The 17,584-nt window shown below is 40.8% G+C and overlaps 3 protein-coding genes and 1 pseudogene across 3 annotated transcripts; 1 reads left to right on the top strand and 3 right to left on the bottom strand.

Moving 5' to 3' along the window:
* LOC110430756 lies at positions 1,300 to 2,088 on the bottom strand. Its single transcript, XM_021448670.1, has 2 exons — positions 2,007 to 2,088; positions 1,300 to 1,765 (listed from the first exon to the last, which is right to left on the bottom strand). Exons 1-2 carry the CDS (start codon positions 2,086 to 2,088, stop codon positions 1,509 to 1,511), a joined length of 339 nt encoding a protein of 112 aa, XP_021304345.1. The 3' UTR covers positions 1,300 to 1,508.
* LOC8071320 lies at positions 4,651 to 10,716 on the bottom strand (annotated as a pseudogene).
* LOC8071319 (5-amino-6-(5-phospho-D-ribitylamino)uracil phosphatase, chloroplastic) lies at positions 6,737 to 9,969 on the top strand. Its single transcript, XM_002437794.2, has 2 exons — positions 6,737 to 7,150; positions 8,538 to 9,969. The coding sequence occupies exon 2, from the start codon at positions 8,647 to 8,649 to the stop codon at positions 9,682 to 9,684; it is 1,038 nt and encodes a 345-aa protein (XP_002437839.1). The 5' UTR covers positions 6,737 to 7,150; positions 8,538 to 8,646; the 3' UTR covers positions 9,685 to 9,969.
* LOC110430994 (cysteine synthase-like) lies at positions 13,447 to 16,238 on the bottom strand. Its single transcript, XM_021449380.1, has 7 exons — positions 16,023 to 16,238; positions 15,804 to 15,931; positions 15,180 to 15,382; positions 14,918 to 15,043; positions 14,465 to 14,623; positions 13,867 to 14,060; positions 13,447 to 13,775 (listed from the first exon to the last, which is right to left on the bottom strand). The coding sequence occupies exons 1-7, from the start codon at positions 16,125 to 16,127 to the stop codon at positions 13,650 to 13,652; spliced, it is 1,041 nt and encodes a 346-aa protein (XP_021305055.1). The 5' UTR covers positions 16,128 to 16,238; the 3' UTR covers positions 13,447 to 13,649.

Here is a 17,584-nt window from a genome sequence, read left to right as displayed (position 1 = left end):
AAGATGATAACAAGACTCACGTATCCATCCATGACAAACAACTAGGGCCTTGTTTACTTCCACCCAAAAACGCAAAATTTTTCAAGATTCCCTGTCACATCGAATCTTTAGACACATGCATGGAGTATTAAATATAAATGAAAATAAAAACTAATTGCACAGTTTGGTCGAAATTGACGAGACGAATCTTTTGAGCCTAGTTAGTCTATGGTTGGACAATAATTACCACAAACAAACGAAAGTGCTACAGTGTCACGAAAATTTTCATTTCGGGAAGTAAACAAGGCCTAGATTGCAGCCGTGACATCGAAACCCACAACAGTGGGTGTAGTCTCCTGAGCCCCTGTACGACGTACATATGTCCGAGTTGGGTTGGGGGTGTAGCCTCTCGTTAAGTCATGTTATGTCAATGATGAGGGTCGGTATATAGGTACATAACCGGCGAAAAGTTTATGCATACCTAGTCTTGAAAATCAAGCCTAAATTGAGATATACAACTTTAATGATTTCTTCTCTTTATTTATTAACTCGATACAACAATGAGCGCCAATGAAATCCTATATAGTTTAGCACTCATCGAATGTGCATGATATACCAGCCTATGAGTAAGTACAGTAACAGGTTGTAAGTAAGTTTTATGATAAGATGAAAAAGAAACAGACAAGGTCCGATCAAGAGAAAAAGAGGTGTGGGTTGTTAGTTTACAGCCAATGTGGGTTCTAAATTTAGAGATAATCCCAACCTCTAATAAATCATGTGAGAGAAAACTAGATCATATATTATTAATACTGAGGAGCTAACTATTATATACCTTAGAATGAGTTATTGTACTCAGCCCATTCCAAATTATAAAATTATAAACTATTTTAATTTTAGTTTTGTTCCAAGACAAACTCTATTTTTAACCAAATTCATAGAAATGTATATGATCTGTTTGGATCTGGCCAACTAAAGTTTATAACTAGTTAAAATTTCAAAGCTAATTAAACTTTAGATAGCTAAAAGATTATTTTGCTAAACTTTAGCTTGGGTATGTGTTTGGATTCTCCGGCTAATAGACTCAGCTAAACTTTAGCTAATAGCCAGGTTAAAGTAATTAAACTTAGCTAAACTTTCGTTGATCTTTTAGCTAGGCCATTTGGATCCCTAGCAGCTAAATTTAGCATGTGATCCAAACGGCCCAGCTAAAGAACCAACTAAAGTTTAGTTGAGTCTATTAGCTGGAGAATCCAATCATCCCAGCTAAAGTCATGCATCAAGCGAGCAAAACACTAGTGCAAAGGTGATTTTCCAAGCAACATCGACATGAGATATTATATGATTGAAATCAAGGGTACTGCTTGTACATCAGAGAAGATATAACAATGCAACTACCACAGTTCTTCATCAAAGACACAAATAAAAAAAACACGCAGTTGTTTGTTTAGTCATTCGACGATATGGCTGATATATATGCCTGATGGATCGATCGATCGATATGATCTCTCATCGCTCGGCGTCGGCTACAGCTACACGCAGTTGCCGTTGCACTGGTCCCTCGTTTCGTAGCACGCGTTCGGCTTCATGGCCGCGCAACAGAAGCAGGGGGCGTTTCCACGGCCTTCGTACACACACTTCCTCATGATGCACCACACCAGCTTCACGTCGCCGCCGCCGGAACCGCTGCTGCCATTGACTAATGACGTCGTCGTTGCCGTGGAGTCGTTGAGCGCCATGGCATGGCCATTGCTGCTCGCCTTGTTGGCGTCGAGTGGCTCAGGACGACCTGCTACAAAACGTTAGTGTGTGGTTTTTTTTTTAAAAAAAAAAACGAACTGGGCAAGAAAGCCGTAGATTTTCAGATGACAAAACCAACATGGGCAACCAAATAATCACAACGAAGACGAACATCTAAAAAAGACAAAGAAATAATCTCTGCCATCATATATATTCCAGAAGGCATGACTCCTTCGAGCTCAAACAACAGCTTGATGAGGAGGGCGGATGTATTTTTTTTTTTTACTTACAATTTGCAGACGATGCGAAGAGAACAACGGGCAAGACGATTGCCATGATCAGGTACAACGCCATGCCGCCGCACCTACCCATCGCTACAAGGGACGAAGACGACGACAAGCACACAGCTATAGATCGACTTTTGTTCTTCGTAGGTTTGACGGTATGTATCGACAAGAAGCACAGCTCTTTCGTATAGCTTGCGTACGTTTATATAGTCATGCCTAGACTACACGTGCACGATCTAGTTGTACATATGGAAGGAGATGCTGTATATGGACAGCTCTAACGCAACTAAGAACAGTTCAGTCATGATCACGCACGGGGGTCGCAGAATTAATTGTGCCATCGAAGGAAATACTGCATGTAAAATTCGATTTCCATACACGCAAACAGCCGTGACTTACCTGTACAATTCAATATAGAGTACACTGTATCAGGCCACAACTCACCAGATGTGTCATCTATCTTACGCTACTACACAAACTATTTTCACCAATACTATTTTTATCGTCGATCAGTTTTATTAATACATTTTGTGATAATATATATCATTACCGGTTCTAAATAAAACCAGCAGTGAAACCATCAATTCTTATTCTAAAATGGCGGTGATTGAAAAGCATGTTTCACCGTCAATATATTCAGTAGAGATGGTGAAACTTTGTACACCGAATCCAATATCTATGGTCATGTTCGCTTGAGCTTATCTGCCGAATCTATCAATAGTATTTTCCTCTCACAATAAATCAGCGAACAGTACTTTTAGTCATTACTTTTCAAACAAGCGAAGGCTCTATATGTGCACCCCACCATTCCCGCAATCGCGCCCTAGATGTCCTTGTCTTCTGTATGTTGTGGTTTTCTCCGGGGTGACTGAGAGGCCGGTCTATGTGGCCACGTGAATGGATACTCGTGGAGCACAGTGATCATTGACTCCGCCCCTCTCTATGTTGATCATGTTTGCTTGTTTGAAAAGTCATGGTTGAAAGCATTGTTCACTTATTTGTTATAAGAGAAAAACATTACTGAATGGCTAGCGGGTTCGGTTGATAAGCTTAAGCGAACAGAACCGTTCTTATGTTTCCATTTACTCTCTCCCTCCCGTGACTCCCTCTGTGATGCCCTTAGAGGAAGCTCCTCGAGCGCCGTCCCAGCGGCGAGCAGTGGCCCGGCGCAAAGGTCCAAGCACCCAGCATGGAGTTGCTTCTCTCACACATATCTCTCTCTCCACTCTCAATCTGCGTGCCAACTAAATCTTATATGACACTCATTTATTGTGCATGATACCATGCATATAGCAATAGCCTGACCATACGTGTCTAACCTACCCCTCCATTCTAATATATATTACATAATTATTTTTTATTCAAGTTCCATAATACAAGAAGTATTCATCGATATAGTAGTATTAGTGTTAAGAGAGATAGAATTAAATACATTTCTTAGTCTTTGAATCAGGGAAGTTTACACCTTATATACTAGGACGGAGAGAGTATGAGTTTATGGTTCAATCACGTTAGTTAAGAAACATTTGTTACTCACTCTCAACCAAATTATAAAGTTACTTTGGCTTTAACTTTGTTTTAAGTCAAACTTCTCTATGTTTTAACTAAGTTTATAGAAATATATAACAACATCTAGAATACCACCAAGTTTACAGAAATATATATAATGACATCTAGAATACAAGCAAGTGCACTCTCAAGATATTAATTTGGTGTTTAATGTTGGCACCTTTTTATAGATTTAGTCAAAGTTAGAGAAGTTTGACTTAGATGAAATCTAAAGTGACCTATAATTTAGAATAAAGAGAGTATTTAATTAATTAATCCATCAATCAGTGAATTTTTGAACGCATAAGTATTAAAAGAATACAACACAAGATTTATGGTGTCATGAATCTAGATTTTGACATTCATTTTGATCTTATTAGTTGTTGCAGATATTTTATCCCGAGGAGAAATGGATTGGAGATGAAGAAAATTGTTAGAGAGCTCTAAATGTAATCTAGTGTATCTTTCTTATTGTCCGGAGTCTTAGGGCGTATTTGGTACCGCTGCACAAGTTTTACGTTTCTCCTCTCACAGTAACTTTTTTTGTATAACATAGCTTCGTGGAGCTAGACCTATTTGCTAAAAAACGTGGAGCGAAGCTAAAAAAACATGGAATGAAGCAGTCCCAAACACCAAATGTTTAGCATATAATTGTTCACTTCTGTTTCAAAAAAAGATTTATAAATGTACACAGTAAATAAATTATTTTCTTAAAAAAAGAAATAAAACATCGTACCCACTCGCGGAGGCAGTTTGGGTTGGCCATATGTTTAGCAAATTATACGATCAACCAAATTTTGAATTAATCCTGGAACTCATTAGATCGTTGTCTATTTTTTTAGAATTTTTTAGAAAAACTAATGATGGGACACATTAGCTCGTTGTCCATTTCTCCTCCAGTTAATTCATACTCTGTCATTTTTTGTTTCCGTGTCGCAAGTTTGACTCGATTTATAAAAAATACATGCAATATTTATATCCCCAAATAAAGTTGTTAAAAACTAGATTTAAAGATCTTTCCAATGATATTAATTATATAATATAAATAATAACTATTTTTAATATATATTTAATTAAAGTTATTTCTTGGAAAGCAAGAATCATAGTTATTTTGGGAAGGGGGGAGTACATTTTTCTTGAGTATAAGTTCTATAGCAAAATCACGCAACTCGTTGCGGTATAACCGAATATCAAGTACATGCAACACATGCCGACCATTACATGGAAAATACCCCACGGCCCTCTTCTTCATGTATCACTCGCCTCCGGTTGGAAATATGGTGACAATCATCTTCCCCTTATTTTCTTCTCTCGCTGCTACCTAAAGGCACATTCATGTAAGTTTACTAAAAAAGCTCAGAATATAGAAATACTCCCTCCATTTTAATTTCTAAGATGTTTTGGTTTTTTTATATATTGTTTTTACTATGTATCTAGACACAATGTATATCTAAGTATATAGCAAAAGCTATATATCTAGAAATTATAAATGTCTTATAGTTTGAAATAGAGGGAGCAACAATTAATGGAAGAAAATTTTTTGGACAAAAAATGGAAGAACAGTTTTTTTTTGGACAAGAGAAGAACTTTTAGTTAGGATATATAGTTGCAAACCTTCAAGCAAGCTGCCAAGTTCGCTCCAGAAGATATGCCCACAAGAAGGCCCTCTTCCCTGGCCAGCCTCCTAGTCCTAGCGTTCACCATCGCCTCCTGTAGTCACTGTGACAACCTCATGGCTAACTGATCTGTCCAGTACTTCAGGTACAAATCCTGGTCCTATTCCCTGGATTTTGTGTTTGCCTGGTTCACCATCTAAAGGACAGCAATACTATGTTATTATCATTCAGTGTGGAAATGGATTGTTATTATTCAGTGCAGAAAACGCCGCTCGATCTGTGCTCGTCCAACTGTGCCTGATAATAGGTATAAAGCATTCGATAGCAATCAAATATAACACATGATTTCTCTGCCTCCCTAACTTCCTAAATATAGCAAGATCATTCGTTCCAAAGATCATACTAACCTAATTGATGATAGTTGGTGTTTCTGAATGGACTCTCTGCAGGCTCAACACAGATGATCTTGATACTGGGGTTTTGCATCTTCAGATACTTCCCAACACCAGATACGGTACCTCCTGTGCCTGAACCAGCTACAAATATGTCCACCTTGCCAGCAGTGTCCTTCCAAATCTCAGGTCCTATATATCAATCAGTACACATCAGCAACATGCAATGTATTATGATAGCATGTAGAAACAATATTGTCACCTACTTACCAGTACCAGTTCCAGCAAAGTATATTAAATAGGATAGAAACTACTAACTTTCACTACTCTGCAATACAAAGCCCTTCCAGTGTACAGGATGTTCCGTGCAACCCTTGGGTTTTTGAACTATCGATTACATCAGGATGAAAGAATTTAAACGAGTGCTCAGCATAGTTTTGGTAGTTGAAACATCGAGAAAGTATAAATTTTAGAAGGAAAAAAAATAGTTCGTCTGCGTCTCTGCATAAGCTAACTCATGTGTACTGAAATAAAAACATCATTCAGTTACCATACCAGTCCATCTACTATGTGCTTCAGTATTTGCTTTGTTCGAGAACTGATCAAGAACATGTACATTGGGCAATTCTTTTTTGAGCTGCTCAACCTTCGCGTTCATACCTGGGAACCCAAGGGTTGGATCTGCATATGTCACACTCAAGGGCAGTTTTTTTTTTTGATGGTCAACGGGGGGAGGCGATCCCCACCTGTAAAACAATTTTATTTTAGCCCGAAACGGCTCGTAGGTTTCAGATTACAGAGTGTAGCACAGCACAGTTGGACTCAAGGGCAGTTCGCCCATACAACATTAATTCCACTGAATTTACACTGTCACTCATAATACAAGGTGCTTGGGCAGCTTCCCAGAAATTATCTTACCTGTTAAATACAACTCTGCACCCATGTATCGCAACAGGATCTGCTTATCGAGCGAGTATTGACCTGACATAACTGCAACAAACATGTAACCCTTGCGAATAGCAATGAGGACTAATCCCAACCCCATGTTACCGCCTGTCGGCTCGACGAGTGTGGTGACACCAGGTGAAATCAACCCTCTCTCCTCTGCATCTTCAATCATTCTTCAGAAGAAAATAGAAATGTTACTGTGCTAGTACAATCATATAACGGAGGAACAATAAGGGAACACGACAACAAGTAGTAAGTTACAGGTTACAGCATAAATCAAGAAAATCTAGGGCCATGAAATACTCTAGTGGTCTAGTGCTTCTGAACATGGCAAGAATGCAGGCCATAGATCTCGCCACCGCGCAGCCACTCTCTCTAACAGTTGGGTCCCAACCTCTCCTGTCCCACTTGGCATTGTCACCAAGCTGCCGCAGCTTGCCACCAATGGGGAGCGCCAGAGCGGCCGCCCGCGTCCCTTTGTCTATCCAAAAGCGGTGGAGCTCATCGCCACCATCCAATCGAAGCGCACAAGACAAGAGCCCCGGCCCCCGGTTGTAGTGGGCTAGTGGCTGGCGCTGGAGTCTCCTCCACTCCTCCAAGCTTCGGCCGACGCTCCCTTCACCTGCTCCTTCTCCTCCATCAGGTCAGCATAATCCTCTTTTGTTCCCGGATTCTTGGGAAGTAGCTACTGCTTGGGCTAAGATGAAGCATTACCTTGTTTTGCTGTCTGTCTCCTGAAAAATATTCGGAAATGACGGAGTTTCGCTGCAAAGATTGCGCCTTGTTGCTTCGCATTTGCTGTCCTGTCCAATAGTTGGGATGGAGCTAATTAGGCCGAGCCCTTGTGCTAAAGTTCGCCTTTTATTCTGACATCCGTTGTAACTTCGCCTAAAATGCGGAAAGCATGTCTACCAGGAAAAGTTACTGTTAGTGTTAGGCTGTTCCTTTTAGGGATTCATATGAAGGTCGATTTGTAGAAATGCTTGCAAGAAGTGAGGCTCTGCATATGCTTTCTTCCTAAATTCTAAGTATACTGCGAGCAGGAGAACTAAGATAATGAATCAAATGCTTATGCCAATCTATCTGACTTTAATGGAGAAAGGAAATCTTGCCCCTTTGCATTTTTTTGGACCAAAGGCTTTAGTCCAGCTTTAAGCGTGCTGCTGAAACCCTGACCCAGCATTGAGGTTGCCAGTTTACAAGAGTGCAACAAGAAAACACTCTAGTTAACCCCGGTTCACAGATTTCTTTAGTTCTCACTGAAGTAAACACTATAACTAAACAAGCTGTTGACATGGAGCGTTTATGTACTGCGCATTATGTTGTTAGAGTCTCCAACAGTTTGGGAAAATTCGTTTCCCAAATCTTGTTGTTTCCCAACTCCCAAAATAATGTGAGGAGGAAAAAAACATCTCATCTCCAATAGTTTGGCAAATTTTGTTTCTAAAAACCCAAAAACCCGCTAATGAAATGAAGAGGCCCGCTAAGCGAACGAAGAGCCCCGCTAAACGAACGAAGAGCCCCGCAAAGCATGAGGAGAAAGACCGATCCCAAGCACATTGCCCACACATATATTTGCGCGCTAGAAGGTTTTTCCTCATTTTGCTAAAAAAATTATGGATAGGAAGTTATTTGCCAAGCTGTTAAGTCATAACTTTGCGAAAGAACCATTGGTGCAGTTGTAAGATGTGAAAGTATAGGTCCACCGACCAGGGCTCAAATCCTATGTGCACAAATATTAAAGAGAGATAAGTTTTTTTTTAAACGAGTTAAAGAGAGATAAGTTTTTTTTTTGAGAGTCAACGGGGGGGAGGCGATCCCCACCTGTAAAATAATTTTATTTTAGCCCGAAACGGCTCGTAAGTTTTGATGATTACAGTGCACAGGTCACCATCAACAACATGATGTCCACCTGTAAAGAGAGATAAGTGGCTGTGTGCACCTCTGGTTGGTGCAGAAGGTGGATATTACCCCTCCATTTGTTTTTCTAAAATATGTTTTTTATACCTTTTGCTTGGTTCCTAATGCAGGTGCAGTTTGCATTATCCCTGGATCTCACTGATTAGTCGCATGTGAGCTGAACTTGCTTTTCTGAAAATTGGAACTTCAGTACAAGTTTCAGATAGGATTCAGGGAGAAATGATCTCTTTTAACAATTTATTTGGGAGCTCGCTGCAGCCTTCTCTCAAGTTTTACAGAAAATGCCTGACAAATAACCCATATTTTGCGCTGACCATGCATTCAGTTACAAAGCCCTTGGGTACAGCTATGATGGTGAAGAGGGCACGTTTGAAGCCGCATGCCACAGACATGAAGCGGAACCCCCAGGTACATGAGCTTTACGAATTGGTTTATAGACTTCCAGAGAACCTTAGCTGGCTGTTGGCACCACCAGAAGTTCCTAAAAGACCTACCTCGAAGAAGAAAAAACAAAAGGATGAAATAGTGACTAGTAACAGCTTTGGTGTGATCTTGGAGTGGGAGGGAGTTGTTGTGGACGATGATGATCCAGACTTGGAGCCCCGGGTTTGGTATGTTCTATCACTTGAAGAGGGAAAGTCTTTCCCTCCAGATGCATTGCTGAAGAAAATTGAGGGAATGAGAACTGACCAGGCTATTTCAGAAGTCTTATGTTGGTCAGAAGATCCAGCAGAAATTCAAAGGTTGGCAGCACACAAGGAGGTAATATATCAAACACTCAGAGGTGGATACTACCAGCTGCGATCAGGTGTGCTTGATTTCTTGAACACCCTTGTGGGTTTGGACATTCCAATAGCAATTGCAACTCCTCACTCAAGGAAGAGTCTCGAAGAAGGGATTAAAACTGTTGGTCTGCAAGGCTACTTTGATGCTATAATTGCATTGGAGGACTTCTGCCTAGGGAAACCTGATGGTGAGATGTTTGAGGTCGCGGCAGAGCAACTTGGTCTGGAGCCAGATGTTTGTGTTGTGTTTGGTAACTCAAACTTGACGACGGAATCTGCACATAACGCTGGGATGAGGTGTGTGGCAGTTGCAGGCCGACACCCTGCCTATGAGCTCCAAGCAGCAAACCATGTTGTGAGATGGCTTGACCAACTCTCTATTGTTGACTTGCAGAGGCTTGCTAATGGTGAAGTTATTGGTCGCAGGGGTAGAGAATCTGACATGGATATGGAAATTGTGATTGAGGAATGATGCTTCTGCAAACATGACGTACCAAATATATCGTTGTACTTATAATCTGATGTAGCGTAAGTACTGCATTACATTTTGTAAACAGGCCAAGCAGGGCAAGATCAGGACTAATGATAGTCCTAAGTTTGCATTACCTTCTTGGTTTGCTTGTGACGCATTGGAATTCATTTAGCCTAAAACACTTAGTCATTAGAGTTGGAAGTGATGAAATTGCCATATATGAACTTGGGAGACGTGTGCAGGACAGACACAAGATTGTCAGTTGACTTACGTGTTCCTTCTTCACAGTTTGCCACCCCCTCCATCTCAAACTGAAAGTCGTTTTGGCTTTTCTACGTACAAAAACTACGTATTTACAAAAGCCAAAATGACTTGCAATTTAGAACAGAGGAAGTATTCTTCAGCTAAAAATCAAATCAGACGATCGAGAAAATGGATAACTAAAACTGGTCAGAGTTCCATCTGAATTCCCTAACCAGTAGGGTAAAAAAGGAGGAAAAAAAAGGTCAGACCTCAAAGCGCAGCGATCCTTGACAGAGCAGAGAGGCTGGTACGCCTCGATCTTGCCGATGATCCGGGCATCTACCCTTTCCTTGCTGGCGATTCCCTTGAGCTCGATCAGAGGTGTCCACCCAATGAGCTGAAGGAATCGTTGCTCACGAACAATTAATCTCTCATGGCTGCCTTATTAAGCCCAAAAGCAAAGCGGCCTGACCTGCGTGACATCAGAGACGATGTGCTCCTGCTGTTCTTCGCTGCTGCAAGCGTACGATGGATAGAGCAGAGAGGGAATCCCCATCCTCCCGGCTTCCTCTCCCGCCATGGATGCAGGTGCAGCAACGTTTCTTGGACTCTCGCAGTCGCAGCGTGCTGTCAGTGAAGACTGAAGACTGATGAGTGATAACTGAAGCTTGCCTCCTGCGAGACGCAATGAACCCAAGAATGCTTACCGCTCATGTGGTTCAAAAATAACTACATAAGTCTTTTTTTTTCTATATTTAACCGAGTTTCAACCGCACGTGCACTCTAAAAGCCTCAACTGACAAGTTTTTTTTTTTAAAAAAAAGTCTTGACCACTTACCGCTCCTGCCTTCCAAATAACTGGCTTCTAGAATCGTTTCCTTTCCCTATAAATTTAACTGACATTATAAGAAATAATATTATTAACAAATAAATCTATTATAAAAATATATATCATGATTAATCTAAAAATAATTATTATGCACCATAAATTATTAGTAATTTTGGATTTTTGGTTGTATAGTCGGTCAAATTTAAAAAGGTTTTGACTACTTAAAAAAACTGAGATGTGCAGTTATTTTAAAATAGATAAAGTAATTTTTAATATGCTATATTAGAGAAAATATAGTTAACTCCACCACCAGTGTGGCAGTGCCCAAGTTGTATGCTCCCTCTGTTCCATAATAGATAATATTTTAGAATTTATCATGGAACGTCGAAGGCACGACACTTCTTAGTTCCAGTTCATTCTGCACACCTTAAATCCTTTCTCATTTGTGACTTTCCCATATTCAGACTCTTAGGTATTGGTGTCTGACGTTAAAAGGGGAGAGTGCGTGAGAGCATGTGAGATAAGGGGAATTAATGAGGTTTTGGATCTTTTGATATGCTATTTTCATGCATTATTTGCATTATATCCTTTGTGTATATACATGCTAGCTCATTGCTTGTGACACGTGTTGTGCTCTATATATCTTATATCGTGTTATGTTTGTTTACTCATTTGCTGAGCTTCCATTAAAAGTTATGTCAAATGAGTAATTCCTTCCATACACTCGCTTATTTTCATACTCGTAACGGTGTTTTAGGCTTGGCTTACATGAATTAATTCTAACCGTTTGCTCTTACTGACTTACTATCATGTGGTCATGCAAACCAAGTGTTGAAAACCTTAAATCTTTCTCTTATACACATACACGAGGTTGTGTTATCATCAATCACCAAAATACGGAGATTGAATGCATAGGCCTCTAATTCTGTTTTGGTGATTAATGACGATATAATCATTGTGACTAACATGTGTTTTGCGGTACCATTTCTTAGTGAAATCACAATGATTTATATTGATTGGGCTCTTGTGGTTTTCATTCCCTTATAATGGTTGATTTCAACGATTTTCAGAGGATGTGTGCGAAGGCTAAGGACAAGCTAGCTCTAAGTGTCATTTGGTATTTAGAAACACTTAGAGTAGTTTAGGTTCTTATTCTCTTCTTTGGTTGTGCTGTGAAGAAGGATATGAATGGGTATCTTGACCTAAGTAAGTTTAGTGAGTGCATGTGATGCACACCTGTGAAAACTAGCACTAGGTTCCTCAGATGAAGCCCAAAGATGAATGAAACCCAAAGCCAGACTCAAAGAAGTTGAATTGCAAGAATTTACACTATTTTTGTAGGCACCAGAGCTCTCCAGTTTGGGCACCGCAAAGACCACCTGAGCTATAGAAAAATGCTATGGATTCTGGTGTAGGCACCGGAGTAATGCAACAGAGACATGTGCAATTGGTTGAGATCGAGGAGATGAAGTCACCAGAGTTTGCACGAGAGATACACTAGAGACGAGTGCATTTGGCCAAGGTGAAATAAAAATGTCCACAGAATCCTCTATTGCCACACTGGAGCTTGTTTATACAGTAACGGCTAATTTGGAGTTCAGCCAGTTGAAGGCCACTGGAATTCTCCGGTGCTGCACCAAGAAAGCACAAGAGAAATCCGTTGCATGGTTTTCGGTTGAGTGGAATTCCAACGCCTAGTTTTGATTGCTTGACCTATATATACTCCGTCCTCTCATGCATTTTAGATCTCTTGGAAGCTAGGGTAGCTAGATACACATACTTGAGTCTAAGAAAATGATTTAGTCAATTGGAGTGGTTAGGAAATCTTAATTGAAGATTGAGGACTCCAAGTGCTTAGAGAGTAGCAAGTTTGCATTCACTCTTCTCACTAGGCTTTGTTGGGTCATGTGAAAGTTTATGTTTGTTACTCTTATCATGTAGATGGCTTGGTGGTGGTGTGGCTCTTGGTGATCTCTCATTGGCATTGGCCCAAGGAGGGGTACACCGTTGCATGGATCAAGGGGAATCAAAAAACTTGTGCGGGTGCTCCAACGAAAACTAGTGGTGAGTGTTGATTCTCCGATACCTTGGAAAAATTATATTTGTTTCTAACCCTCTTTACTTTCCTCGTTTACTTTCATGCATTTTATATTCTTAGAATTATCACGTTAGAGTAGGGTTGGAACTTAGAATGCAAAACTTTATGCAGTAAGAATATAACACTTGTTAAGCACAATGAGTGAACTTGGGTAGGTGAAAGGTTTATTTCCACAAAAAAATAAATTAGCCAAATTCACCACCCTCTTTTGGGCATGTTGATCCTTTTAGTGTCAGATGTGTCAAGGAAAATTCCTGTGGCATTGGATGTGCATCCCTGATCTATCATAACTAGGCAATCGTTAAGAACATGAACTGGAGGTGAAGAATGACATTATGGGAGTTGAATTTACTTTGTTGTATCTTTCTTAATGTCCAGAGACTTGGGTGGACATGCATGTAATTGTTATCTCTCGATTTAATAGAATCCCTCCCCCCTTCGGAAAAAGAAAATTATAAATGTACAGAGTAAACAAGTGCCATATATGAAGATAAAGGTATACTACACATCTGTCTGTCTTTTCTTTAAAAAAAAAAGGCATCATACCAATTTGGGAGCAATTTGTGTTGGCCATACGTTTAGCAAATTATAGGATATAAACTAAATTTTTAACTAATCCTAGAACACATTAGTTTGTTGTCCATTTCTCTTCCAGTTAATTCATACATATTCGTTGAGTATAAATTCCATAACAAAATCATGCAATTCATTGTGGTCTGACCAAATATCAACTACATGCAACACATGCCGACCGTTACATGGAAAATAGTCCATAGCCCTCTTCTGGATGTGGGATCAAAATGTCATGGCAATACACTCCTCTCTAGCAGCAGCAAAAAGGTCAGAATTCATGTATCTCTCGCCCCCACTTGGAAACATGGTGACAATCATCTTCCCCTTATTTTCTTCTCTTGATGCGACCTAAAGGCACATTCATTTCAAGGTTTACTAAAAGAATCAGAATGGGAAGTTAGAATTAATGGAAGAGATTTTAGTTAGGATTCTTGCAAACCTTCAAGCAAGCTGCCAAGTTTGCTCCAGAAGATATGCCCACAAGAAGACCCTCTTCCCTGGCCAACCTCCTAGCGTGCACCATCGCTTCATCAGTGGTCACTGTGACAGCTTCATCAATAACTGTGGTGTCCAGTACTTCAGGTAGAAATCCTGGTCCTATTCCCTGGATTTTGTGTTTGCCTGGTTCGCCACCTGAAGGACAGCAATACTATGTCATTATCATTCAATGCAATTGTTCAGTGCAGAAAACATTGCTCTGTGATCATCCAAACAAAGTAGAAAGTACTCTATGTTCTAGAAGTATATACAGTATGGGTCATACAACTATGTTTACCTCATTAGGGAAATTCCACTGTTCCTAATAATTCGTTAGAGCTTTTGACTTGCTGAAAACTGATGGTCCATCAACAGGGGACAACTATTATGGAAACTCAGTATCTCTAAAGAAATGTTAGGTACTTAGGAATACTTTCTGGGAGCATAGAAGCACTCAACATAGTGCATTTTTCTTTGGCTCCCTAATTTCCTCTATGTACCACGATCATTCACTCCAAAGAGCATACTAACCTAATTGATGGTTCTGAATGGTGTACTACCTGAAACAACTGGACTCTCTGCAGGCTCAACACAGATGATCTTGATACTGGGGTTTTGCGTCTTCAGATACTTCCCAACACCAGACACCGTACCTCCTGAGCCTGAACCAGCTACAAATATGTCCACCTTGCCAGCAGTGTCCTTCCAAATCTCAGGTCCTGGATATCAGTACACGTCAATAACATGTAACAGCCCTTTGGTTTTTGAACTATTGATGTCTTGATGACATCAGGGTCAATAAATACAATGCAGGCAATCAGGTTATGATATGATGAGATTTGCATTGTCATCATGTGAGGAGGAAATAATTTAAGTAAGTGCTTAGCATAACTTTGAAAGTTCAGAGACATTGAGAAAGTATAGATTTCAGAGAAAAAAAAAAGCGTCGTCTCCATAAGCTAACTAATGTGTACTGAACTAAAATCATGTCCAAACTCATTCAGTAACCATACCAGTCCATCTAATATGTGCTTCAGGATTTGCTTTGTTCTTGAATTGATCAAGAACATGTACATTGGGCAATTCTTTTTTGAGCTCCTCAACCTTCGCATCTATGCCCGGGAAACCAAGGGCTGGATCTGCATATGTCACACTCAATGGTGAGTAACCCATAAAACTCCACCGAATTTACACTGCCAGTCTGCCAATGACAGAATGTAGATAGCATCCTAAATAAAAGGTCAAACAAGATGCTGTTCCTAGAAATCGTCTTACCTGTTAAATACAACTCTGCACCCATGTACCTCAACAGGATCTGCTTATCGAGCGAGTATTGACCTGGCATAACTGCAACGAACCTGTAACCTTTGCGAAGAGCAATGAGTACTAATCCTAACCCTAAGTTGCCGCTTGTCGGCTCGACAAGTGTCGTCACACCGGGTGAAATCAACCCCCTCTCCTCTGCATCTTCAATCATTCTTCAGAAGAAATAGAAATGTTACTGCACAGTCTACGCTAGTACAATTCATAAAGCAGAGTAACAACAAGGAAAAATTAGTTAGCTACAGCATATAAATCTAGAAAGTGTGCTAGTACAACCATATAACAGAGGAACAAGTAGTTAGCTACAGCATAAATCCAGAAAGTCTAGGACCATCAAATAGTCTAGTCTTTCTGAACTTGGCAAAAATGCAGACCATACATGTCTGAAGTTGGGAGACATGTGCAGGACAGACACAAGATTGTCCGTTAACTTTGTGTTCCCTCTTCCCAGTTTGCTATTCTTCGGCTAAAATCCGAATCAGATAATGGAGGAACAGGATAACTAGAACTGGTCAGAGTTCCATCTGAACTCCCAAACCAGCTGGGGAAAACAAAGAGGAAAAAAAAATGTCAGACCTCAAAGCGCTGCGATCCTTGACGGAGCAGAGAGGCTGGTACGCCTCGACCTTGCCGACGATCCGGGCATCTACCCCTTCCTTGTCGGCAATTCGCTTGAGCTCGATCAGAGGTGTCCACCCGATGAGCTGAAGGAATCAATCGTCGCTCACGAACAGTTAATCTCTCATGGCGCCCCCCAAAAGGCAAGCACGAAGACGAGACAGAGAGAGGGGGGACCTGAGTGACATCAGAGGCGATGTGTTCCTGCTGCCCTTCGCTGGAAGCGGACGGCGGGTTGAGGAGAGAGGGAACCCCCCTCCTCCCGGCCTCCTCTCCCGCCATGGATATGCTGCTCCAAAGTCCAAACTACCGAGCGTTTCTTGGCCTCTCGGAGCGTGCTGTTACCTGTCAGTGAAGAATGAATTTGCCTCTTGCGAGCCGCAGAACTCTTTTATTAGTAGCTGCACTTGCTAATATTTTTTATAGGGATATTAAATTGTAGTAATACGGCGGTCCGGTCCAGTCCAGCACCACCAGACAACACCGGTGTCCATGTCGTATAATAAATTTGCAAATGTTTCTGGATTGGAGGATTGCGATTGGTTGGTAGCGAGTCTCAACACGAGATGTAACTAACAGATAAATGACCTGTTCGGGACGGCCTGCATAATTGTTTACTGTCACGTCAAGTAAAAGCATGTCATGCTATGGATGTCCATTTGGTAGCATGATATTAAGTGTAAGCCATGTTTTGATTGGTTCCGACTTCTGACTTTGCTACAAGCAAGGAGAAAGACCTCGGAAGAAGAGATGAAAGAGTCAGCTAAACAAAAAGCCTTGAAGAAAAACTGAAGACGAAATGATCAGTCAGGCCCTCACCACCTTGCATTGCTGATTAGCACAGTACGGATGTACATCTCCCGTTTTACAAAAAATATTGTTCTTGGCTCATTGTCACCCGATCCAAACCACTAGAAAAACAAAGTCGGCCCAATTTGACCAGACCGCGGGCGGGTGTCTGGGTAAGAGTCAGACGACGCTTGGGGTTTGATCAGGCCGGCCCGTCTTTTGGATCAGTTGGCAAGATAATTGGAACACTATCCTCATAGGCCTTGTTTAGTTGGCAAAAATTTTGGATTTTGGGTACTGTAGCACTTTCGTTTGTTTCTGGCATTCATCTCGCGATTTACAGTCAAACTGTGTAATTAATTTTTATTTTTGTCTAAATTTAATACTCCATACATGTACTGCAAGATTCGACGTGACGGAGTTTTTTAAAACTAAACAAGGCCTTATTAAAAAAAAGATCTAAGCTCTGCTGTACGTAGATAGCGAGGCGAGCTTGAACACGTCGTTTTAGTATTAGTAGTAGGTGTGATAGATAGGCAAGGAATAGAAGAGTTGACAAGAGCTATGCTTATATTTAATAACAAGCAATTAGTTGATCACATCTTTATGCTTGTGAGTAATAACCACGTTCGTATAGCAAGGGCGAGGGCGTGCAGCCAGATAGGACACCTGCTAACGTGATTCTTCTGAGAAGTTCAATTGACTTCAAAACCATTATTATTGACTGAATGAATAAAACTTAGATATGATTTGTAGGGCTTTCCCTTCTCCGAAGAGAAGGAGCCCTTCCAGAAATTCTCAAAGGCTTTTGAGGGCCAATGAGGGGGTTTGGAAATAGTTTTCAACCAGCAATTGACGCGCCTCGGTATGACCTCATAAGCTGCGTCATTGCCCCAAGCGCAAAGATGCTTTCCTCAGGTCGCCCACCCCCACGTCTTGTACTCGCCTCC

The sequence above is a fragment of the Sorghum bicolor genome, chromosome 10, assembly GCF_000003195.3.
Source record: "Sorghum bicolor cultivar BTx623 chromosome 10, Sorghum_bicolor_NCBIv3, whole genome shotgun sequence".
In the NCBI taxonomy this organism is placed as follows: Eukaryota; Viridiplantae; Streptophyta; class Magnoliopsida; order Poales; family Poaceae; genus Sorghum; species Sorghum bicolor.
The sequence above is the reverse complement of the archived record's forward strand: the minus strand, read 5'-3'. Positions and strand labels throughout refer to the sequence as shown.

Coding starts and splice junctions, on each gene's coding strand:
- LOC110430756 (XM_021448670.1), bottom strand. CDS start 2,088: ATGGGTAGGTGCGGCGGCATGGCGTTGTACCTGATCATGGCAATCGTC. Junction 1,766..2,006: donor CTTCGCATCGTCTGCAAATT/GTAAGTAAAAAA, acceptor GTTTTGTAGCAG/GTCGTCCTGAGCCACTCGAC.
- LOC8071319 (XM_002437794.2), top strand. CDS start 8,647: ATGATCTCTTTTAACAATTTATTTGGGAGCTCGCTGCAGCCTTCTCTC.
- LOC110430994 (XM_021449380.1), bottom strand. CDS start 16,127: ATGGCGGGAGAGGAGGCCGGGAGGAGGGGGGTTCCCTCTCTCCTCAAC. Junction 15,044..15,179: donor TGCAGAGTTGTATTTAACAG/GTAAGACGATTT, acceptor TGACATATGCAG/ATCCAGCCCTTGGTTTCCCG. Junction 14,061..14,464: donor AGAGAGTCCAGTTGTTTCAG/GTAGTACACCAT, acceptor GCTGTCCTTCAG/GTGGCGAACCAGGCAAACAC.